The sequence below is a fragment of the Diplotaxodon limnothrissa genome, linkage group LG22, assembly GCF_057381915.1.
Source record: "Diplotaxodon limnothrissa isolate DT_005_m linkage group LG22, D_limnothrissa_male_GT1.1, whole genome shotgun sequence".
Classification (NCBI taxonomy): Eukaryota; Metazoa; Chordata; class Actinopteri; order Cichliformes; family Cichlidae; genus Diplotaxodon; species Diplotaxodon limnothrissa.
Window position 1 is genome coordinate 390144 of NC_140616.1, and position 24158 is coordinate 414301.

Below are 24158 nucleotides of genomic sequence, written 5' to 3' on the forward strand. Positions count from 1 at the left end.
CGTTTCAGTGATGCGAGTCACCGAGACAAACCAGCGCGGCTCTCAGGTTTTCTTTTTTCCTGGGTGGGGAGTCGGGATCAGGCGTGGGGTGGTGACACACTACAAAAGACATTTACTTCAGCAGCAAACATACCTTACATCAGGCTCTGCTAACAGATGGGTTGCAGTTGTAGATTATCCCTCGTGTCATACACATTCAGGTAACTAACATGTGATGAACACACAGAAAGTGAGCCAGTTATATCCAGATGTTTATCATTATAATTATATCGGTGTTCCACTTATCCTCGATAAAGAGGATGTGACAGATGTTACAAAGCAGAAGAGGATTCTGGGATATCGAGCCGTTTGCATCACCAGCAGTGAGTCAGACTCGTTCTCAGTGACTGTGCACACTATTCGCTGTTTTCAGGATCACAGCCCAGCAGCTGAGAATCAGCACCATGTCTATAATAACATTATTTATAATAGCATCATTTTGAAGTGTGAATCTTGCAAAGTAGGAAGCGGGAGGTTCAAACACAAAGCCCAGATTGTGGAACTATTGGGAGTTTATTTAGCAGCACAGAACATTTCACTGTAAGGCGAACCCTGACTGCAGACAGGGTTGAAGGTTCAACTCTGACAGAAAACACTGAAAGTTGGAGGAAATGTGTTACAAACCTTAAAAACGCATTTCTAAAATAAAACCCTTTGATTCAAAATATCCACCGTTGAAATCTCTGACAGTTCTGGCTCACAAACACTTTTTTGTATCAAACTTGAATGTTTGCGTGTCGTTCTGAGGACGCACAGAACCTGCTGTTCATTTTACATCATTGTGCTTTTGTCCTAATACTCTTAATTTTAAGTTCTACAAACCAGGTTGTAACTGTGGGAAATGTTTCAGTTAAAATCACAAATGAAGTCATGTATCTGAGGGGACACTTGTTCTTTCCTGGCTCATACTGCAACAGCCTTCAGTTTAAACTTAAAGCATAAAGATGTTGGACCCATTAACACTGTTCACCACACAAACTGTCAATAAAGTTAGAAGTCTTGAAGTGCCGGCGATTCACTCAGGAAGCCCAAATGCTGACACAGTGCATAAGATCCTGCTGGATGTCAGAGAAACACGTACGTGACTCTGCAGCGCCACCTGGAGTCTCACCTGGACAGGCTGTCATCATACCTGCGGGGAAATCAATATGTCTCAATATTTCTTGTGTTCAGCTGAGGTTGTTCCTGTTTTTAATTCATTTATAAGGAAATGTGTTTTAAAACATACGTCTAATCTGTCAGCTTTGAACAAATAAGTAATGATGTCACTCACTGCTTGACACAGTCTGGGATCTGAACATGCTCAGTGGGGATGACGTTAGAAAGTTCCTTTAAGCTGCTGATGAACTGAAGTTTCCTGCTGAACTTGGTGCTGAGGATGAAATAAAAAGACAGTTTGAGTTTTAGTCATTCAGATATGACCACTTCCTGTCCAAGAAAACAGCATGATGGGGTTTATAAGCTTTTACTAGCAAAACAATGATCTGTGTCTGTATCAGACGGGTGGTGATGAAGAAAAGATTGTGCACCTGATGAAGGGCTTGATGATGGTAATGAGAGCTTTAATGTACCAGGTGGGATGAACCACATAGAAACCCTTCAAGTTCTTCCTCAACCTGCAGGCAGAAAATCACCAAAATCATAAAGAAACACCGAATTAGGGACTTGGAATAAACCAGCGGTCTCCAACCTTTTTTGCGCCACGGACCGGTTTATGCCCGACAATATTTTCACGGACCGGCCTTTAAGATGTCGCGGATAAATACAACAAAATAAAACTAGTACCGGTACCGAAAAAAAACGAAGATTTATTCATAACACACGTGAAAAGACCCAGGAAAACCGAGTTAACGATCAAAACGATAACAAAATAACGCTGAAAACCGATAAAACCCCTGAAAACCACACATTTCACACCTGAGCCTCAACTCTCGAGGTCCGGTACCGGTCCGAGGCCCGGGGGTTGGGGACCGCTGGAATAAACCAACCATCCAACCAACATCCAATCATCCATCCAGCCATGGTCTCCCATTTATCCATTTCTGGGTCATGGATGTTAGGGCCTATGTCAGGGTTAAGGGTCAAACAATGAAATACAATTTGTGAAGTAAAAGACAAAAAAAAAGTTAAAAGACTGAAAACAGGTGAATGAAGGAGGAAATAGATTAAAAATTATGCCTGGCACACCTGAAAATCACCTGAAAATCAGTTCATGACATGAAGACGATGTCCTCCAGATATTCATAATAATAATAAACCCCTCTCCTTCAGCCACGAGTGAAAAAACTGGATCTAAAACTGTGTTTTTATTATTTATTAGGCTGAGTAAGCATTCTTAGCAATGAAAAAGATCCCTGAGCTTTGGACACATCAGTGAAATAAAGCTTGAATATGTGCCCATTGATAAAGTCCTGATCAAAAGTTTAAGACCACGTGAAAAATGGCAAAAACTCCTATTTTGCATCGTTGGATCTTAACAAGGTTCCAAGTAGAGCTTCAACATGCAACAAGAAGAAATGGGAGTGAGACAAAACACGCAACAGAAACTGGGAAGTGTAAAGGATGAATAGCAGCTCGCCCTGCCACCACCACGACCCGGCTTTGGATAAGCAGACGATAACAGATGGACGGATGGATGTTCGGACCTGCTTTTTCTTACCTGCGGTCGATGGTGGTGTAGCATTCTCTGAGCCAACTGATTCCTGGCAGTTTGTCCTTCTGACCTCCAGCACAGAGATACACGATCACATAGTTTTCCGCCACCATCAGCTCCAGAGTGCCCACTACGAACCTGATACATACAGAGAGGCAGTGGTGAGGCGGTCGATCGCAAAAGCTCTGAACTGATCTGCCGCATTGCCACTGGTCAATTATCTGACAGCTGAACCAGAGCCAGTTCCCCTTCAGCACCATCACATCCACAAAGACTCTTACTGGTTTTACACTGGAACCCGTAGTGGGTCTGTGCACTAAGACAAATTCAGCCTTTTGATCCGTCTTTTTCTTCGCCACGACTTTGAGTCTGATTCTCACTGTGGGGTAGGTAAGAGCAGTGACTCAGAGGTGAAGGTCAGGGGTCAGAGGCCAATGTGTGTTCATTACCTGAACAGATTATCCATCACATACTGGTAGTTCTCCAGACAGTTTTCTGGCAGGTAACAGGAGGAAAACACGATGATGTCATTCATACCATCTCCATAGTAACCTGGATTGCCAACAGGTGTTAAAAGTGTGAGGGGGCATAAGATACAACAACAACAACAACAATCTTTATTTATAGAGCACATTTAAAAGCCTTGGGCATACCAAAGTGCTTTACATAAAACAATAAAAAATAAAACAGTTCACACATTAACATCAAATACATAAAGGTAACGAATTATGTTCACAGATAAAAGCCACCAATAAGAGTAAACTGCAGCACATAGGTTATAGCAAGGTAAGACTGTACCACCATGGTAAAAGACACCAGTAATGGAAAGATAGCAGAGAATTTAATACAATAGGTCAATAGGTCACTGCAAGCAAGCCAGCATTTAACTGGTAGAAAAGGCAAGTTTAAAAAGATATGTTTTTAGCCGTGATCTAAAAGAATGAATAGAATCAGACGCCCGGATGCCAATCGGGAGATTGTTCCACAGCTCTGGTGCAACTAGAGCAAACGATCGATCACCTCTAGATTTCAGTCGAGATCTGGGCTGAACCAGCAGTAACTGTGAGGATGACCTTAAAGCCCTAGCAGGAGCATATGGGTTTAAAAGTTCCTTAAGATAGCTTGGTGCAGTGTTATTGGTAATTTTAAAAGTAAACAACAAAATTTTAAATTGAATACGATATTTGACAGGCAACCAGTGCAGATCAGCAAGGACAGGAGTAATGTGGGCAAACTTCTTGGTTTTAGTTAGAATGCGTGCTGCAGCATTCTGAACTGTCTGTAATCTATGTAAAAGGGAAGAGTGGAGACCACAATAAAGTGAATTACAGTAATCTAGCCTTGACGTTACAAAGGCGTGGATGAGCTTTTCTAGGTCTTTATACGGGATATAGTGCCTGGCCTGCCTGTGGTGTGCTGTGGTGTGCTGGGGGAGCAGCACAGCAAAGAGGGACTCATCCAGGCTGGAGAAACTGATCAGGAAGGCTGGCTCTGTGGTCGGCATGAAGCTGGACACTCTGGTGACAGTGGCAGAGAAAAGGACATTAAAGAAACTGATGGACATTATGGACAATGCTAGGCATCCTCTGCACACGGCCATTAACAACCAGAAGAGTCTGTTCAGTGACAGGTTGCTTCTCCCCAAGACAAGAACTAACAGACTTAAAAACTCCTTTGTCCCACACGCCATCAGACTGTTTAACTCCTCTCTGGAGGGGAGAGGGAGGGGAAACAGGAGGACAAAGGAGGGGGGAACAACTAAGCTGTAGTGCCTCTTCACCTCACCGTGCAATACCTTTTGTGCAATACTTTTGTAAATAGTCAACAGTGCAATAGACTCAATACTTGAAATGTGCAATTCACTTGTATTTTTATTTTTATTCCTATTTATCCCCTTCGTATATTTTATTTATATTGTCTCTGTATTTATATATGTGTGTGTGTGTGTGTGTGTGTGTGTGTGTGTGTGTGTGTGTGTGTGTGTGTGTGTGTGTGTGTATATATATATAATATTCTGTAACTGTAACGTCTGTCGGTGCTGTGCTTTTTTGGAAATCGAATTTCCCAGAGGAACCCACCCGAGGGATTAATAAAGTTCTATCTTATCTTATCTTATCTTAAATAAGGCGAAGCTGGTAAAAACTAGATCTGACAACAGCAGACACTTGTTTATCAAGTTTAAATGAGCTGTCAAATAAGACACCCAGATTCCTAACAGTGTCAGAGAAAGAACTAGTGAGAAAACCAAAGGCATCCCGAAGTTTGGCACGAAGGGCATTACTACCAAAAATCATAATTTCGGTTTTCTTATCATTAAGGATAAGAGTATTTGCCAAAAGCCATTTCTTGACCTCACACATGCATTCTCGGAAGCTATTCAAAGACAGATAAAACAGGTAAATCAGTGCACAGGTAGCTAGCAGTACCTCCATGAGACAGCACCCTGAGGAACGGCTCCAGGACGCTCATATTGACCCGGCTCTCCTGCGGAGGGTCACCTGTAGTGAAACAACGCCACCTGGTGCCATGGCTGTCCACCACATCCTCCCTTTCCAGAAAACCCAGTCCGCTCTGGTCTGTTTCCATCAGGCAACCAGTTTGTGGGTCAGACCTGGAGCTGTGACCTCTGTGGTGGCTGGAGGCAACACCAAGACGCCGCAGGTCATCTGAGAAACAATCAGGTAAGAAGATAAACAGCTGTTCGCAAACCTTGGCCTATATGACCTCTCTATGACCGCTCACCTTCCAGGTCCAGGTCGTACATTGGGAAGGGCAGCGATTCGCTGTCTGAGGGTGTCTCTATAGCATCTAGATCAAAGTCAAGTGCTTGGTCGTCTTCATCTTCAGGGGAGGGGGAAAGGAAGACAGAAGGCAGGTCATCAGAGACCATGGACCCGCTGCGACCTGCAACCCAACACCAAAGAGCTGAAACGAAATGAAACGAAAACTGTGGAGTTTTAAAGAGAATTCCCAGCTATTGTTTCGTTACCTAATGACAGGCTGAGAGTCGGAGCCACCAGGACTTTTTTCTTTGCTTGCGGCGGGCTGGTCAAAGCTAGAGTGCTGGGAGGAGCTGCAGAAAGAGAGAACACGGTATGTCAACAGTGACATACCTGCTGAATGTTTCTGTTTACCAATGACATCCAAACAGGCCCTCATTGTCGGGTGACAATGAGGGCCTGTTTGGATTTTTATTTTCATTTTTTTAAAGCAAGTAAGCGCAAACATTAGTTTTTGAAGGAAAAAAAGCCTAAAAGCTGCAGATTCTGCCTGCCTCGACTCAGCCACATGAGATCACAGAGCAGCACATGCTGAGGTACATAGTGTACAGTGATTCCCAACTTTTTGCAGAGTCAAGCCCAACAGACCTCCAAAGTTCACGTGGCCTTCGGATTAGCTCAAGAACAGCACGTAGAGAGCTTCATCAAAAAGGGTTTCCAAGGATGAACAGCTGCATCCGAGTCTTACATCAGCAAGCACCATCTAAAGCCTCGGATGCAGGGGTGTAAAGGATGCTGCCACTGGACTGTAAAGGAGTGGAGACGTGCTCTCTGGAGTGACCAATCACGTTTCTCCATCTGGGACTGTGATGCATGAATCTGACTGCACTGTGCCAAGTGTAAAGTTTTGTGGGGGCGGGGGGAATCAGACAGCATCACTGTCTGAGCTCACAAATCCGCTTCTGAAAGATGTGGTCAAAGGCTACGTTCACACTGCAGGCGAAAGCTCATCAAATCCGACTTTTCTGACCATGTGCGACCCATCTATCCGATCATGGTGTGACAGTGTGAACGGCGCAAATCCGATCTGGGTCACTTTCATATGTGGTCCTGAATCCGATACATATCCGATGTTTCAGAAAGCGACTGCTGTTTGATGGTCAGGTCGCATTAAATACGTCTCTTAAGTCTGACACAAGAAGACGCCAATTATCAGCGCCGGGGAAGACATCACGAACGCTTCCTGTCCATCCAGTGAAACTGTTGGGAACAACGTTGGAGAAACGTGAACATTTTATTTGTACTGCAGCTATCCTTTGAAGCACTGCTCCTCTAAAACAGCAATAAGTTTGCTCTGGGTCTAAACGGAGCGCGTTGTGTGTGACGTCTTCTTTTGCGCATGCGGCCGCTTTGAGGGTTCACAAAAGAGTGCGTTTGCTGTCGCATTTTGTTTGTAGTGTGAACACGCAGACAAAAAAATCGGATGTGATCAAAAATCGGAGTTGAGCATTAAGACCTGCAGAGTGAACGTAGCCTGAAACTTCCAGAAACACTCTGAAGCTGTTACAGCTGCAAAGGGGGCCGACGTTGTATTACAGCCCATGGACTGCGAGTTTCACTCAGGTTCACACGCATCTGTGAATATATACATAGATAACAAAATAATGTCTTTATTATTAATTATTATTATTTTGTATATAATTTAATATGTATTTTAAATTTTCATTCGTCTTTTTAAAGGATTACTTTACAAATATAAATTGATCTTAATTTGCCTTTCTTTTTTTCGAGGCAGCGATTGAGCAGGAACAGGACCCGTCCTTCGGTAGTAACTGTTGCTCGTACTCAGCCACAGTAGTTTTTTCACCCCGCGGGGTGATAAGCTACTGTAAATGTCTGCCACAAAAGCTGCTTGGCCATGACTGTTTGCACAGCTCAGCATAGCTCAAAGTCAAACCATGAGCTGTAGCTGGCTACGTTTCACTGCCTTGAGCCTCATGTTTGCTTCCTTCTCCTATTTTTGTTCCTTGCTCTCTTCCTTGCATCCCTTATCTACTTATTGCTCTTTCCTGTCATGCTTAGTAGGACTACCTAAGGGAGGATGAGTCCCGGTGACAGCTTGATGGGTGATATGGGCAGCCTTTCTTTGTTCTGTGGTTAGAGGATGGTGTTTAAGGAGGGAGAGAATAGGAGCTCCAAACAGAGGAACCAGGTACCAGGCAGCAACAAGGCCAAAGTGTCGGGGCCTGGGTCTAGGCGCCCAGGGCTCATGTATCTTTGTATACATGTATATTTTTCTGTGTGTGGTGTTTTGTTTTCTCTGCTTTTTCCCTTCGTCTCTCCGTGTGTGCTCTCGGATGATTTGGGTCGCCTGAGGGATCGCATCCCCGGAAGTGTTTGTGCGCTAGAGGCAGCCACAGCAGCTGCAGCAGATCGTCAAGGGAGCTGTATTTAAGAGTGTGGCTGAGCTCTGGTCGGCGCTGGATCCTTGAGTCAAAACTCATTAGTCCAGCCGTGGACTTTTGTATGAGAAAACCGTCACGACTGTAGATATCCCGCTAACCTGAGTGTGTTTGTGTGTTACCAGGAATCGGGGTGTTTTTGGAGTCTAGGTGTGGGAACGGGAGTTTTGGGGGTTGCCCCTTTTCTCACCTTGCATGGACTTGTGCACTGTGTGGGATTCAGGGAGAATCGCCAAGTTGTGTTTTTCCTACTTTTACTGCTACTCCACAGTCTGCCATCGCAGCCCATGACACAGAGTTCTGCAGCTTTTCTTCACACTCTGCTATCGAGTTAAATGACACGGATATAAAACACAGAATAACTGGCAGGAACTGAAAAGTTATTTGGAGCTGTGCATGGTTAAGAGAAAAAGGCTGAAAGCTGTGTTAAACCAGCATTGTTACCAAAACATGTACATGCTTAACATTCAAAGACCAGTGAAAACGCTTGTTATACTGGGAGGAAGTGATTGGCCCGTAAGTCTTAGAGCTGTATGGTTTGTAGACTTTGAACTTGGGTTTCTATTAATCAGTGGAATTCATTGTATGGAGGTTTGCCTTCAGTGTATAGAAAAACGAAACGACTGCAAAGCATTTGCTCATTTTCTGTGTAGTTAGATATTTTATTCGTATTCCAAAAAAAAAAAAAAAAAAAGATATTTTATTCCTGCCAACTGTTGAACAGGCGCGACAGGCAGCTACGCGAGTCAGCGGCGTCCTCTCCACACTCCAGGCCAGCTGGGGGCAGTAATGCACTAGTGATGGTAAATTTGATTCTTTTTACTGAATCGATTTTAATGAGTCACTCACCAAAGTGAATCGCATTTTTTGAGTCATTTGATTCACTGAGTCAGTTGGGCTTGTGAATCATGATTCATGAGTCAGTAAAGTGATTCTCGAGTACTGAACGATTCGTTCATGATTCGCGCATCACTATAATGCACCACCAAAAAACACAAAGAAGAAGTTATGCGGTCCTCCAGCGGCTAAGTTACCGTCTTTGGAGCTCGCTCTTGCTAACAGTGATGACTTGGTGGTGCACAGGGGAGCAGATTCCAGTCCAGCTCTGGTCTGGTTCTGATCTTTTTACTGGGCACGTCGGGGCATTGCTTTGGTTTATGAACAATATCATATCCTGTGTGATTGTTGTTGGTTGCCCACTCCCTCCACCCATGTGGTGGAGTAGATGGGCGCAGCTCTGTCCAGCACAGCTGTCGTTGGTGTCTCTGGTTGTTTTGATATTTTGTCTCTGCTCTAGATTTCAGTCTGTGGACGGCTAACCTGGCCATAGGTGTGAACGGTTGTTGGTGGCACAGTGTGTGGGTGCACGCCGCCTCCGGTCGCTGGGAAGTGGAATTATTTGCAGATTTGTATTTGAATCACAAAATTATTGTAAAGGTTTGAGATGAAAATGTTTATTTTAATTTAATTACAGCTGAAAATGTATGAAGCCATTTCAAAATATTATTGTTTTAAAGGCTTTGTTATTTTTTATTTTATTATATTGTTTTATTTTTCATTTCCTGTATGTATTTACAGTAACATACTGCTATTTATGGTTTATTTTAGATTTCAATATTTTTGATGGCTTCCTTAATGAGTTTGATGTTTTTTTCATTATTAATATTTTATTATTGCTTTCCTCCTGTGCGCAGCTTTAAGCTATGACTTTGTAATACACATGTATTTATTTTGAATCACCGTATTTGCTTTCGTATATTTTTCTTTCTTGTGGCATCAAAAGAGCAGAGAAAAGTTCATCGTCTCAGAAACAACAAACTGTCTGCGTACCCGGTCTCTGTCTCGTGGCTGTCAGTGATTTATCCTCCGAGTCGCCACCGCCTGACAGAACACAGGAAACAATCAGAGAGGAACCTCCGAAGAAGAAGAAAATAAAGGAATAAAGGAGCAGCTGTCAGAGTTACCTGGCTGGACATCAGACACCTGCTGCAGTTCATCTGCTGGAAAATTGTGAATATGTTGAGAAGAGAAAATGTCATCTGAAGGAAAAACAACTGGATGAGTCTTCCTTACCCTCCTTGTCTTCCTCATCCTCCTTACACGCATTGCCTTGTTCAGCCTCCTCATTTCCAACAGATATTTGCCCCCCACATTCTTCCTCCTCCTCATCTTTAAAACCAAAAACACCACAGAGTTCATGACAGGGACTGGCCTGAGACCAGGACGTACCGTTTGTTCTCCATACCCTCTGACCGCTCTGTGCGTGGCGTGGAGATGAGCGGTTTGTCACCCGTTTCCTCGTCGTCTGCAGAGAAATGCAGATTCAGGTTTGAGTTTTCCTAAAGCGATAGTGCTCCTTCAGTAATAGACACAGCAGTGTGATTTGGTGATATGATTAATTTCACTGATGATGTTCATTTGTTTGAATGAACTCTACATATTGGATCTCAGTGGGTCAGCATGAATGAACGTGAGTGTATTTGAATACATGAATAGTGTCTGACATGCCTGACGGCTCTGTCAGTACCTGATCGACCGTCTGCAGCAGACGTTGCGCTCACAGCTGTCGCAGTGCTAGTAGAGGTCGTATCATCTGTTAAGCTGTTGGCTGCTTGGATGCTCTCGGTAGCTTTGGCTTTCAGAAATGATCTGCACACAGAAGCACACTGAGCGATACTTTACTTCTGTTTATTCTTTTTTCTCTCGTCCAGTAATGCTGCCTAAATTTCACTCTTACCCACTGTGGCATGACCCGGCCACAGAGTTACACACTGACACACTTTCCTGTTTCTCTAACACTGCAGCTTTACAGCAGCACACAGCAACAACAACAGCAACCAGCTCAGGCCCAGAGTGTGCTGTCTGTGATCAATAGCAGTCTTCAGTCTGCTCCAAAACTGTGGAACAAAGTGCCCTTCACATCTCCACCTCCCTGACATCACACATGTTTCAAACCTGTCTGAAACACACTGTTACTCTCTGCGTTTTACATCAGGATGACCTCTGACTGCTTCGATTGTCTGATTTCTCACTAGGCTTTTCTTATTTTCTTAAATTGTTGTTATGTGTTTGATTATTTTATATGTACGTCCCAGCTGTTGTTTTTAAAGGTGACTCAGACTGTGACTGAAGCTAGCTCTATCGTCTCTTTAGGGCCCCTCCCCTCGCTAAAAGCCCTTGTTCTTCTGATTGGCTGCAGAGGAGCAGGAGCCCTGGCCATAACGACGCTACAGCTGGACGTATCTGTTTGTTAAATGATTTTGTTTGATTACATTTCAAACTGAAGGAAATCAAAAGGCTGAAATGAACTCTGACCTCTGTGTTTCCTCATCAGGCTCCTCCTCTCGTGACTCCATGTTGTTACTGCTGCTGAGGATCAGTGAGACCGCGTTAGTCCAGAGCCTGCTGCCAGATCAAGACTAAACGAGCTAACATTTCTGGTGTTTAGCATGGAATTCATGAAAACATTATTCTGTAACATTATAACCGTCAGCACACTGTGAATCAGCTGAAACAACTGTTATCTAACAAAAACAGTGCAAAGGAAAGACAAAGAACACATTACAAAATAAAAGTGTAAGCAGAAAAAGACTTCCTGTGATAAAGAAAAGTTTGAGAGTCAGAAAAGACTTACAGCGAGTCCTCAGAAAGACGACGGCCAGGTGAAGTCAGACAGGTGAGACGGGTTCAAGGTAAATAGCCGAGATCACCTGAGAGTCAGTGTGTGTGTCTGAAGGCTCACCTGATGACATCACACCTGCCTTTAGTGAGTTTATGAGTGAACTCTGATACCTGAGCCCCTCCCTCACCCGTCTCTCGCTGTACTTTTAGCCAACAGGACAACAGAGGTGTGGCGGGTTTGATTTGTTGGTGCAACAAGAGGCCCGCCCCGTTACCACAGCAACTATGACTGTACAAGTAGACATGCAGGTGTGGAAACTGCAGCATGCAGGTCGCTACCTGCTGCATGTGTGTCACTGTGGTTCAGGTATTACTGTTTCATGAGAACATTAAAAGATCCCAGGGAAGGAGGAGCATGTGTGAGTCTGTTGCACCAGTGCTTTGGTTAGGACTGCTGGCAGGGGCTCAGAATGAAAAGCTTCAAATATTTACAGGATACTTTGGTGGCTTATCATTAATGAATAATTCTGAGAATTTTGGAGTTGCTTTATAAATGAGCAGAACATATAAATGCTGTAGTTATATACACTGTAACCCTGCCCTCCAGGATCAGGGACTTCCTGTCCAGGTGGTTAACATTGGCACCGCCTGCTCCTCCACCCTGACCCGAGGCTAAGTCTTCGTGTCTACGCCCTGCACACTCATGATCGCACACCTCCCTTCCCCTCTAACACCATCAGTAAACTTGGTGACGACAGAACGGCCGTTGGCCTGATCAGCGGAGGAGACGAGATTGCGTACGGGGAAGAGGTTAAACACTGTCGAGATGTCGTGCTGACTACAACCTTCTGCTCAACACCATCAAAACAGAGGAGACTGTAACTGACGTCATAGGGAAACACATTCCCCTAACTGTGTTCGGCGAGCGTCCTCCTTGAGACTCCTGGGGGATCTTAGAGAACGTGCTCACCTTCTGCATCGTGGCCTGATATGCCAGTTGCTCAGTGTCAGACACTAAAAACCTGCAGAGGGTCATTAACACAGCACAAAAGATCTTCGGCTGTCTCTGGAGGACGTGGTCAGCGCTTGGTGTCTCGTTGCCCCTGCGTGACCTCGTGCCCTCTGGGATCAGGTGCAGGTGTCTGAAAGGCAGGACGGCGAGGCCATCGGAGCGCTGAGCCCGCTGAATGGACCTAGTGATGAATGCACGAGTGAATGTTTGTATGGTGGTGTGCTGAGATGAAAGCCTAGCAACAACACAGTAATAGTTATGTTGTCTCTATCCTGTAGTGCATTTTGTGCATCAGACGATAGTTTCAATAATATACAAGTGGAACATTTCTAAATAACAACTTGATGTACTTCAGTATTTCCAGTACTTTGATCATTTCTTTCTTTATTTAGTGCCACTCGAACATTTTCACTGCACTGTCTCCCTCAGGAAGATTTCTTTGCAGATTTTTCCATAAGAATCATGGAACAAGCTGATTGGTTATAAATGCAAACAGTCATTAAAACTCAGAGCTGAACTGAAATGAATGTATTGCATCTGATAACTGAAAATGAATCTTATAAATGTAAAATATGAATAAACAAGTGAAGATTTTTCTTCCTCCCTTTGAGCTCATCATCCAGGCTTGTCTCATCCTGTGCAGCTGCAACACCGCCCAGTTCAGCCTCTTCATTCCTCCGTCTCAGCTCCCTGTCTCTTTACAACAATATTTCATTGCAGTAATTTATGCGTCCTTCACTGATCCATCACAAACAACAAAAGCACTTTGTGGACGGGGCGCTCCGATTTCTCCTCTTTGCTGCTGCAGAAAGCTGCTCGACTGGAATCTTCACATTCCCGGTGCCTCTTCTCTGGAGCTTGTTTTTCTTTCTGTTTGCTGGGGAAGCGACGAGCCACCTGTCACCATTATAGATCCACTCTGGACAAAGCCAGCCCTTAAAACGACACTTACTCAAGGAAGATGAGGAGCTTTTTGATCCTCGTGTTCGGTAAGATAGTGTGGGCAGCTGTGGGTTATCTCTGACTCTTGCTGTCTCAGCAGCAGCTTTGGATCACAGCGGTCTCAGACAGACTTTTATCAGGAATCAACGCACAGTTTGTGGTCCTAAAGCTCCTAACCTGCACTGTTCAGCTCTATTTTTGTTCAGTCTACTTTCAGTTTTTTCTCTCGCTTATTTACCCCCTAATGGGGTTATTCTCACTTCATTCCTGAGTTTTAAGTCTTAAGTGCACTTCCTGTTTTATTTTGGTAGATTCTGTCTCTCTCCCAAACAGTGACAGCAAAGTTAAAAAACACTGTTGTGCGTGTGTCCCAGTTTCCCAGCATGCCTTGGCTGCAAAAGTGGAAGTGTACGAGGGGGCGGAGTCTGTGCTTCTGCCCTGCCGGGTAGGTTTTTTACTAGAGGACACCACAGTGACATGGACCCGCCCTGACCTCGATCCCAGCGCCATCCACAGGCGGCACGAAGACCGAGACGAGCCGGATGGTCAGAACATGCATTACCGTGGGCGCACGGCAATGAGGGCGAACGAGGCGGACCCCAGAGACCTGAGCCTCACTCTGAGCAAACCCGAGCTGTCTGACACCGGAAGTTACGACTGCATCATCAGCAAGCAGAAAGACGTGCTAAAGCTGACCGACGTAGAGCTCCAGGTCAAAGGTCAGCACCGGACTCTGCTCTCTTTGAAGTCAAAGTAGCTCAGGCACGTAAGATTTAACAGTTTAGACCACTCTGCTTTACCTCACTCAGTGCAGCAGGTCAACAGGACTAATTAAAAAGTTGATGGTTCAATTCCCTGGTTGCATCAACCCATGCATCCATCACAGTGTGAACGTTAGACAGAAAGCACTTCAACACAGAAAAGATGTCTGTGAATGACAACCTGTCCATTTAACATATGGTCACTGTAGCACACAGAAGCCCCGCCCACCAGCTTTCAGTTTTTGAGGATGACACAAATTTTTAATTATTCGGTCCTCGAGAACAAGTAAGAGTAGCATGACTTCAGATCAGGAACCACATGCTATGTTTTTCTCAGCTGCTCCGAGTCCTGGGATCAGATAAAGAAGGATGATCTTGAACTGGCTCTCAAGCAAAGCTGCTCTAGGGTCCAAGAATAACAACATGGAGCAGCTGGTTAAATCTGTGCTGAACTGACAAAACAAAACTAAATGTTGAACAAACTCATGGACATAATGATAGTTTGTGATGAAGTCGTTTGAAAAAGGCCGACATCCCCTCACACTAACCTGACCCTGACCGTCATGCACACCTTTTCTTTTACCCTCTCAGTCGGCATGTTGGAGGTGGAGGTGACAGAAGGGTCCGAGTTCATCCAACTGCCCTGCCAAACGACATCTCCGCTGCCTGCCGACACCACCGTGGAGTGGAGCCGCTCCGAGCCCATCCCCATGATTGTCCACGTGTTCCCAAACAGCAGCGCAGAGCTGCCGAAGAAACAGGACGAATTCTTCTGCGGACGCACGCGCATGCGTGAGGACTCGCTGAAAACGGGAGACCTGAGTCTGACCCTGAAGTACCCCTCAGAGCGAGACAACGGTCACTACGTCTGCACCATCAACACGGGCACGGACACGCTGAGGCAGAAAGTAGCCCTGCAGCACGTCAAAAGTGAGTGGAAGGGGACACGGGTGAGAGGGAGGGATGCGGTTCACACGCTCACATTTGGGCCTCTTTCTCTGACCAACAGAACCGTTTCCCACCTGGGCCACGGCTTTCCTGAGCGTCATGGCCATCAGTCTGGTTGCTGGCGGAGGTTTTGTAGCATATTTCTGGTATTATTTTAAGATGGGTATGCTTTCCATTTGTTTTACGTTTTGGTTCTGTGTATCTTGTGGTTTAGGTTCAGCTTCCATATTTAATGTTTTGGTTTTGGTTCTTCTCAGTCTCCACCACGGAGGTGGATGAAGGGGGGGAGTCTGTTCACCTGCAATTTAAAACCACACCTAACCTGCCAGTCGGTGCTACGGTGGTGTGGAGGCGCTTCAGGCTTGGCTTCAAACTGATCACAGTTCATGAGTACTCAAACGGCGAAAGCAAACCAGGTGCGAAATACATGGACCGTACAGAGATGGTCGAGGACCCGCTGACATCAGGAGATCTCAGTCTGACCCTGAGGCGACCGCGAAGACGAGACAGCGGGATCTACCTCTGCACCCTCTGCAGGGGCAAAGTCGTGCTGGATGAGAAACGACTGAGGCTGGAAGTCAGAGGTAAGAACCTCGCTCCAGGGCTGAAGCTCGTACCTGCAGTCCCCTTAGACCAGTGGTTCCCAAGCTTTTTTTGCTGGGCCCCCCTTTGTTTTACAAGAAAGATGTTCGCGCCCCCCGCGTGCACGCGCACACTCATCCTCCAACCACACACGCCCATATTTTGCTCCATATTTCACACCTCAAACATTTAGTAAACAATTAAGCAAATACAAGTAAACTGCAATAAATTACAGGTAGTAATAAAGTAAACTACTAACTCTTTTAGGCTACCTCCACACCTACACGGGTATTTCTGAAAACACAGCTGTTTCGTCCACGTAAACGGCGTTTGGAATCACCGAAAACTGAGACTTTTTTAAAACTCCTTTTTTTGCGTTTACGTGTGGACGAGGAATACAGAGTTGGTCACGCAGCGTCAAAGGTATGTGCCTTTATTCACGTCACGCTGTGGCCATGTTATTGTTTACATGAGATGAACTGCAGAATGGCAGATAGAGACAAAATGCTGGTAATCTGACTGTCTGCAGGTTTTACACACAGTTACTGTCCCTCCATTACAAAGGCAGAGGCGTCACGGTGTCATTATTTTACATGTAGTTGTTTTTTTCCTGTGTAATAATGTTCGACATTGCATCAATACATTTTTCAAAAATTGCCTCTCTGTGCAAAATGGGTTTAAAAACATAAACAGCTGTGGGATCCTGTTTGTCCGTGATTTGAACCGAGGGAACAAATCGTGTCAGGATCAGCCTGATGTTATTTGTATCCTGCTGTAACTTTACTGTATAAAGAGCAAACATCTCCAACATGTCAGGAGCAGTTAGTCATTACAACAAGTGTTTGTGAACTAAAGATCAAGACTGTGGGATCCTGTTTGTCTGTGATTTAAACAGCCCAGCGCTGCTCCAGACGCAGGGAAAACCAACCCTGCAGGGAGACCTACCTCCGCACCTGTGCAGGTGAAGCCAAAGGGCAGATTTGCTTCACCATATTTTGTAGTCTTTGGCTTAGAATGAAGTTGGTTTGGAAACATTCAGCGATGCTTCATCTCCTGCTTTGTGTTTCTGTAGGCGCCGTGCTAGCAGTGTCCAAGCGTTTTGTTTGTTTCTCCCCCTTTCATCCCGCGCCCCCCCTGCCATGGCTCTGCGCCCCTCCTAGGGGGCGGGCCCCACACTTTGGGAAGGTCTGCCTTAGACTCCCATGTGGAAACATGTTTACAGCCTGATACAGAAACAATTTAGATAGTTTTCCCCTTTGGACCTCCTGTACATCTGTGTGTACACTTGAATATTTGACATGATGTCAGCGTCATATAAAGATAGTGCAGGTAGCCTGCAGCTTTAAGAGGAAACAGAAAAAGAGAAAGTGGAGGACGTCCCAGAGGCTGTACTCACAGTCACGGAGCTCCTCGGGGTTCTGTTATCAACACTTTGTATTTACTTATGAAACTTCTGCTCATTTTTGGCTCCAAAATTACAAAACATGGAGTCAACAAACAACTGGGTGACATCACGGTGGATATGTATATTTTTTTATATACAGTCTGTGATCAAATGTCTGGTCTGATGCTTTGATCGGCTGTCCTTTCAGTCCCTCAGGTGAAGGTGTCAGAGGGGGTCGATGTTGTGCTGCCCTGGAAAACCTGGATTCCTCCACCAGAAAAAGCCACTGTGGAGTGGAGCCGTCATGAGCCGTGGCCCATGATTGTCCATGTCTATCAAAGCGGCTCGAACTGTCTGGAGAAGCAGACCTGGTTGTACCGTGGCCGCACAAAGATGGAGGACGAAGATCCTCGTAAGAACAGAAACCTCAGTCTGGTCCTGCGCGAGCCCACGGTGCTCGACAGTGGCGAGTATACGTGCACCATCAAAGAGGAAGAACGAGTCGTGAGGGCAAAGTGTCTGAGGCTCCACGTCAGAGGTCAGAGGAGGAGCTTGTTTCCTGTTTCTGTTGTTTTCGTCTCTTCCTGCTGTCTGACCATCTGTCTGCTCCTTCTGCAGATTTCAATCACATCTCTGATGATGAAGAAAATGGAGAAAAGACTCCTTTGATCAGATATCGTGGGCCCCAGTCTGTCTGATCTCTGGCTCCCCCTCAGGTCCTCTCGGTGAACTGCGCTCAGTATCAAGCAGTAAAGAAAGATTTTAAAAGTCCAAACAAAGGAAAGGAAGAAATAAGACGGCGGGATTCAAAGGTTTTTAAACATCATCCATTTTTAAAGTATTTCAGACGACAGAACATGTACTGTTTGTTTCTCAGGATCCACATGATAAAAAGCGTTTAGCTGACATTAACACTGTGGCAGGCGTTGGTTTGTGGCACGTCTGCGGGGGAGACCGACACACCGCAGCTCCATCATTGTTAGGTTTTGTATTGTTGATTGTCATTTATGCTTAGAAATATTTAACCATTTAAGCTTAGAAGTATATAATCATTTGTAGATTGAAAGAATGTCTCATCCTAGGTCTGTAACAACTCTGTGTAAGCATGAAGAGGGGGGGAGTGCGTTCACTCCTCTACAGAGTGTTCTGGCATAGATCACACACCTCCTCCTAGGAGAGGTTGTATTTTCTCTTTCTGATATATGTACACACGTATATCTCTTTAAGTATAAGAGCCTTTTGTTCAGATGGAGCCCTAGACTCCTGGCACCAGCTATCTTGGACACACACACACACACACACACACACACACACACACACACACACACACACACACACACACAGTATTCTTTGTTCACATGTATACCTATGTAAGATGTTACATGTTAATGACCCTATGCATATTCATGTAACCACAATAAAAGGAGTGCTATGGGGAGCCTGGCTGAGAGTCTGATGGGGGTCAAGTGGTGGGACGACACTTGGCTCCAGCCGGATCTCCCTCATGCATGAGTAAACCAGAGAACTTTGCCTACTTCGTGTCTTGCTTGCTGTGTAATTATATTGCCTTCAACGTTCCAGCGAATAGGTTCAAGCTACAAACCTATCAATCATGTATACGAAGAATGAAAAGGGTCCTGAGTTGTTGTTGTTCTGCACGTGTTGCTAAAAGCTGCAGCCCAGGGGTGTTGTATCAGCAACCGTGTGTCAAGTGCAAATATGTGGTTGGGTCTGTGCTTACCGCCACAAACAACTGTAGGACATCGGACCCAGTTAGGGAGATCGTCCACTTCCACAGACTGTGACAATCTCCCTAACTTCTGAATGTGGGAGTGAGAAGGAGCACCCAGGTGCAGACACGCCAGGAGACGGAGCTGAGTTTACACAAAAGGCGAAGCGTTTATGAGGCTGAAGACATGAAGACAAAAACAAAGCAGGGGGAGAGAACTACAACTAAAAGCTAAACTGTGACGACTACGACAAAGTGACACGAACATGATTCTGAACAGGTGCACGCGAGGAAACATGAACACGCCCTGAACAGAATCATGAAAGACTTTAAACCTGAGGTAACGTGGAGGGAGGAAGACTGACAGACTGAATGAAAACGCACAGGCTAAATACACACAGGAAGTGATCAGGTGAAGGGGAAACAGCTGACAGGAATAAACATAATGACACCACAGGGGAAGTAAAACTTAACCCGTTAAACATGGGCTGTATCCCAATTCAGGCTCTGCAGCCTCAACGATCCTCAAGGGCCGCGTACTCAAAGACCGCTAAGGCCGGAAGTGCGAGGCTTGTGTAATGGGACGGTCTAGCCTCCGTTGCGCTGATACTGTTGTTTGTCAATAAAGTTTAAAAAAAAAAGCCTCCATTGTGCTGCCCAGGTTGCCAAGCAACCATGATACTAACAGCTGGAAATGTGTCATACAGCTGTGTTTGACAGAGATGAAGGAGAAAATCTTTTGTTCATTTGTTTGTTTCTACATGAGCTTTGATCATTCTCTGTGAGATTAAGCTCAGCTATTGAACGGCGTGTATTTTAAAGTAAAGGTTGTAAAACCAAGTTAGTACAAACGTCACTAATGTCACATGACTTTGCCGACATGTGGCCAACAGTAATGTTTTAATGTTCTTCATTATTAAACATTTGCACATAAATAAGTGACATAATATTCAGTACTTAAAGTTTACTCTTCGGCCGCCCCTCATCCGCCGTTTTTTTCTGCAAATTTATCCACACCCATCGCCGCGCTATGCATTCTGGGATATGTTGGGCCACGAAGTCTACACTGCCACAGCCTTAAAATTCAGGGAAATGAAGGACGCATTTGAGGGCCGCATTTCGAGCAGCCTTTGAATCGGGACAGCCTTCGGCGCGCCGCTGTGACGTAATCGGCCTTGAAATGCGTACTTTAAGGCTGCAGAGCCTGAATTGGGATACAGCCATGGAAACACCAGACTCTTCAAAATAAAACAGGAAACAGCAGGTCAAACTAGATCATTAGAACACACACAATTAGACACAAACACACGTACAACTGAAAGTAAAACACTGAGGACAAGACAGACCACAGGACAGGAAAAGACTCATAACTAAGGAGACGAAGAAGAACATATACTAGACTAGAACTGAAGACAAACAAATGATAATATGTTGCACACTTGGATTAAGACGAGTTGAAACTAGTGTAGCTTTGTGAGTTTGCCTTTACTGTAAATGCAAATGTATAGACATAGCACATCGTTACACCTTTGTACAGTCTCACACAGCTCTTATCAGGTGCACTGCATTATGGTTAGTGGCCAGGCTTATTTACTCCACTGCAGCGCTCTCTCTCTTAGGGCAAGGCTAGTTCAGTAGGTAGAGTGGTTGCCCCATGGTTGGAAGGTCGGGGGTTCGACTCCACTGAACGACTACCCTGAGGAACTCCTGAGCAAAGTACCGTCCCTGCACACTGCTTCACTGGGTGAATGGGAAAATGCAGAGGAGTAATTTCCCTACGGTGACTAACACATACACACACATAATTTTATTAATATAAAGAGACACCTGCAACCTTATTCACAGCTCTGCTGCAGGTTAAAGCATTAGGCCATATAAAGCCATCAGCACTTCTGAGGTGTGTCCTCCATCCTGTGACCAGAATCAGCCTCAGAGCTCCATGTGGAAGGAGGTCTCAGCAGGAGCTCCAGTGGAGGATCCACAAACGACACAGAGAACAAAGGATTTTTGTTGAGCTCATTGACTTATTCTCAGTCGGACTCGTGTTTGAGATGTTCATGATTCCTTGAAGTCATCACAGGACTAAACATGAGCACAAAAACCTCAACAATCCTACATCAACTTTTTATCATGTGATCAGGTTTCATCAGCTTTAAGACATAAAAGCAGTCAGAATGAGCAGCCTGTGTCACTCTGGCCGCACCTGTGAAACCAAGTGGGCACAAAGTGAGAGATTCTGTGCAGGAGTTCTGTGTACTGAGAAAAAATGGAAATGAATAAAAGCATCCTGTCAGTGTGTGCCTGAACTCTCTCTTTGATTTCTTTAAACGACAGTTTCATTACACAAACAAAAGCAGATAAATCAGCAGCATCACGTAGGCTGAGATCCAGAGCCGGCTCACTATGGTATCCACTTTGGTCCTTTGATGGATTTCAAAGTGAGATCATGGATATCAGAACATCCGTGGGGAAGAAATGTCAAGGGAAAAAGTCCTGTGAAGGTTCGAGGTGTTTCAGTGTGGTCTATAAATTGGAATAAAAGCATTTATCCATGCAACATTAATCCATCCACCCACCGATCATCCATCTGTCCATCCTTCCATCCATCCATTCGACTGTTCACCCATCCATCATCCATCCTTCTAAATGTCCTTCTGTCCAACGGTCCATCCATCGACGTCGACGTCGTGGGCATGCTTAGCAAAAGTGTTTTGCTTAAACCACGAGTTGGGATGTTGTGGGGGATTCTTATCACAATGTTCCCCAGCCTTAAGCTGCTTGTCACACTCTTTCCCTGATAACGCCACTAAGCTTTCTTAAGGTGGGAGATTACTGAGGGGAAGAGCGCTTTTGTGGGCCAAAGCATTTTTCACTTTTCATCCTATTGCTTCCTCCCGATATGATGCTTTCTTCAATGACCTGAAAAAGACTTTTGCTTATCCAGTATCTGAGAGCAGTTCTTCCAAGAAATGATTGACATTTGCATTAGAGCGTTACCGCGGAGACCAGTGATGGAGTGTTTGTGCTGAGTTTGGACATGTGCCAGTAAAGCTGTGTTGAATCTGTGTGCAGCCTCTGATGAGGGAGGTGGTGGAGAACAAGGTGGAGATCACCAAACAGGAGGCACGGGAACTGGTGGAGCGGTGCCTCAAGGTGTTGTACTACAGAGATGCTCGCTCCTACAACAGAGTAAGTCGCACCGCCGCGCACACTCAGGTGTACTGGACGCCATCCGGAGAAAGTAACAATTTTATTTCTGTTTCATTTCAGCACGAGATCGCTATCGTCACCGAAGAGGGCGTGGAGATCCTCGGACCCCTGTCTTCTGAAACCAACTGGGACATAGCCCACATGGTCAGGTAGGGTCAAAGGTCAGAAGACGAGGAAGAGTTAGGGATTTTTCCTCCAAGTTTAAAAACTGTTTCTGAGAGTAACCACCACCAATATGTCGATAGCATAACCAAGCAGAACACCTGACTTCACTGTAATGAAAATGTTGATCAGATACAAACAAAGCTTTATTTACAATCTGTAGATGTGACTGACATTTTTCTTCATGTTTCTCTGCAGCGGGTTTGAATGAAGAGAAGTGGCAGCGGTCTCAGCATCACTAACAAACCCTTCTCCTCCTGTTTGCTCCAGTTTACTCTGTACTTTCTCTTTTGTATGATGGAAAATAAATGTAAGAAATAAAGAGAGCTGTTTTCCTTGGTTTATTTGTCATCTGCAGATTATTGAAGATTATCTTCAGATGAAACAGTTAAATTTGTCCTCAGTAAAAGTAGAATCACTGATTTATATCAACTGTTCCACAGATTTTTACTACTGCACGTTGGTTTAAAGAGTTTAATTTATTTTAACCTCCTAAGACCCGAACTCTTCCACAGCAGCATTTTTAATTTCTCTTTGAAATTTGGGCTGATTGGGACCCAATGAATGTAAATACAAAGAATTACCAGATTTTTTTAAAACCTAATTTTTGTTTCTAAGAAAAATGAGAGCCACATATGAGGATATTTGTTTAAAATGTTGATAGAACACAAGCAGTATAATGTCCTTGTAAGTGGATATGTAGAGGAAAATTGAGTATTTTGGTCTAAATAACCCAAAATGTGATGTCCACATATGTGGACGCCAGGTTCTAAAGAGGTTAATGGGGGTTTTGTTTTTTTACTTTTTGGAATTAGTCTTTTATCCACATTAAAAGTCTTGGGGTTTGTAGGGAAAAAGCATTATTTACTCTAAGAAATTTGAGATCGTGTAAATATTTTAACCACATCCTTTATGTGGTTAATGAGAATTCAGTTATTATAAAATGCTCAGACTGGAGAACCTGAGCTCCCTGAGCTCGTCTTGCATCTGGAGGTGTATATGTCTGTGATGGTTGGGAGACTGCCTCCTTCACCACCCTGTGTAGAGCTTTCCTCTCTGCCTCAGTGCAGTTTCTGTGCCACACGTTGATGCCAGAGCACAGAACACTCTCCACCGCACATCTGTAAAAGGAGATTCCCACACATCTCATCTGCCTCAGGAAGTAGAGCCTCTGGTGAGCCTTCCTGATCAGGCTGGAAGTGTTTTTCCAGGTAAGGTTGCTATCTAGGTACATACCCAGGTACTTGTAGCTGGGTACTACTTAGACTGCAAATCCTCCAACGTGCAGGGGTGTGTGTGTGTGTGTGTGTGTGTCTTCTCCTCCTCAAGTCCACAATCTTCTCCTTCGTCTTCTTGTCATTTAAGCAGAGATTGTTTTTCCTGCACCAGTCCTCCAAGTGTTCCACCTCCTTCCTGTAGCCGGTCTCATCGTTTGTGAAGCAACCAACCACAGCTGTGTCGTCTGCAAACTTTACAACATGACAGCCTGGATGGTTGGGTGAGCAGTCATATGTAAGCAGCGTGAACAAAGCTTTATTTGCAATCTGTAGATGTGACTAATGTTTGTGTTCATGTTTCTCTGCAGCGCGTTTGAATGAAGACGAGAGGCAGGGGTTTCAGCATCACTAACAAACCTTTCTCTTCCTGTCTGTTCCTGTTTACTCTGTGTACTTTCTCTTTTGTATGATGGAAAATTCATGTGACAAAATAAAGAGAGCTGTTTTCCTTGATTTCTTGAAGATTAAACAGCTAAATATGTCCTCAGTAAAAGTAGAATCACTGATTTGCATCAGCTGTTCAACATAGTTTTACCATAGCATGGCATTTGAATGGTTGACTTTATTCTAATGTGTTTTTTTTTTTAATTAATCTTTTATCCACAATAAAATTCTTGGGTTTGTAGGCAAAAAAACAGATTTTTTACCCTAAGAAA

General features: G+C 44.7%; 2 protein-coding genes across 2 annotated transcripts; one reads left to right on the forward strand and one right to left on the reverse strand.

Annotated features, from left to right (window-relative positions):
* Window positions 1–1146: 1146 nt before the first annotated feature.
* Window positions 1147–11626, reverse strand: LOC146609061 (BCL2/adenovirus E1B 19 kDa protein-interacting protein 2-like). Its single transcript, XM_085346393.1, has 15 exons — window positions 11505–11626; window positions 11190–11243; window positions 10402–10523; window positions 10120–10179; window positions 9948–10043; window positions 9839–9874; window positions 9705–9755; window positions 5682–5765; window positions 5435–5596; window positions 5119–5358; window positions 3142–3244; window positions 2699–2830; window positions 1569–1655; window positions 1313–1411; window positions 1147–1171 (listed from the first exon to the last, which is right to left on the reverse strand). The coding sequence occupies exons 2-15, from the start codon at window positions 11228–11230 to the stop codon at window positions 1147–1149; spliced, it is 1338 nt and encodes a 445-aa protein (XP_085202519.1). The 5' UTR covers window positions 11231–11243; window positions 11505–11626.
* A 1842-nt stretch (window positions 11627–13468) lies between these two features.
* LOC146609062 (uncharacterized) lies at window positions 13469–17822 on the forward strand. Its single transcript, XM_085346391.1, has 7 exons — window positions 13469–13496; window positions 13824–14168; window positions 14802–15140; window positions 15220–15321; window positions 15416–15742; window positions 17333–17662; window positions 17743–17822. The coding sequence occupies exons 1-7, from the start codon at window positions 13469–13471 to the stop codon at window positions 17820–17822; spliced, it is 1551 nt and encodes a 516-aa protein (XP_085202517.1).
* Window positions 17823–24158: the final 6336 nt, after the last annotated feature.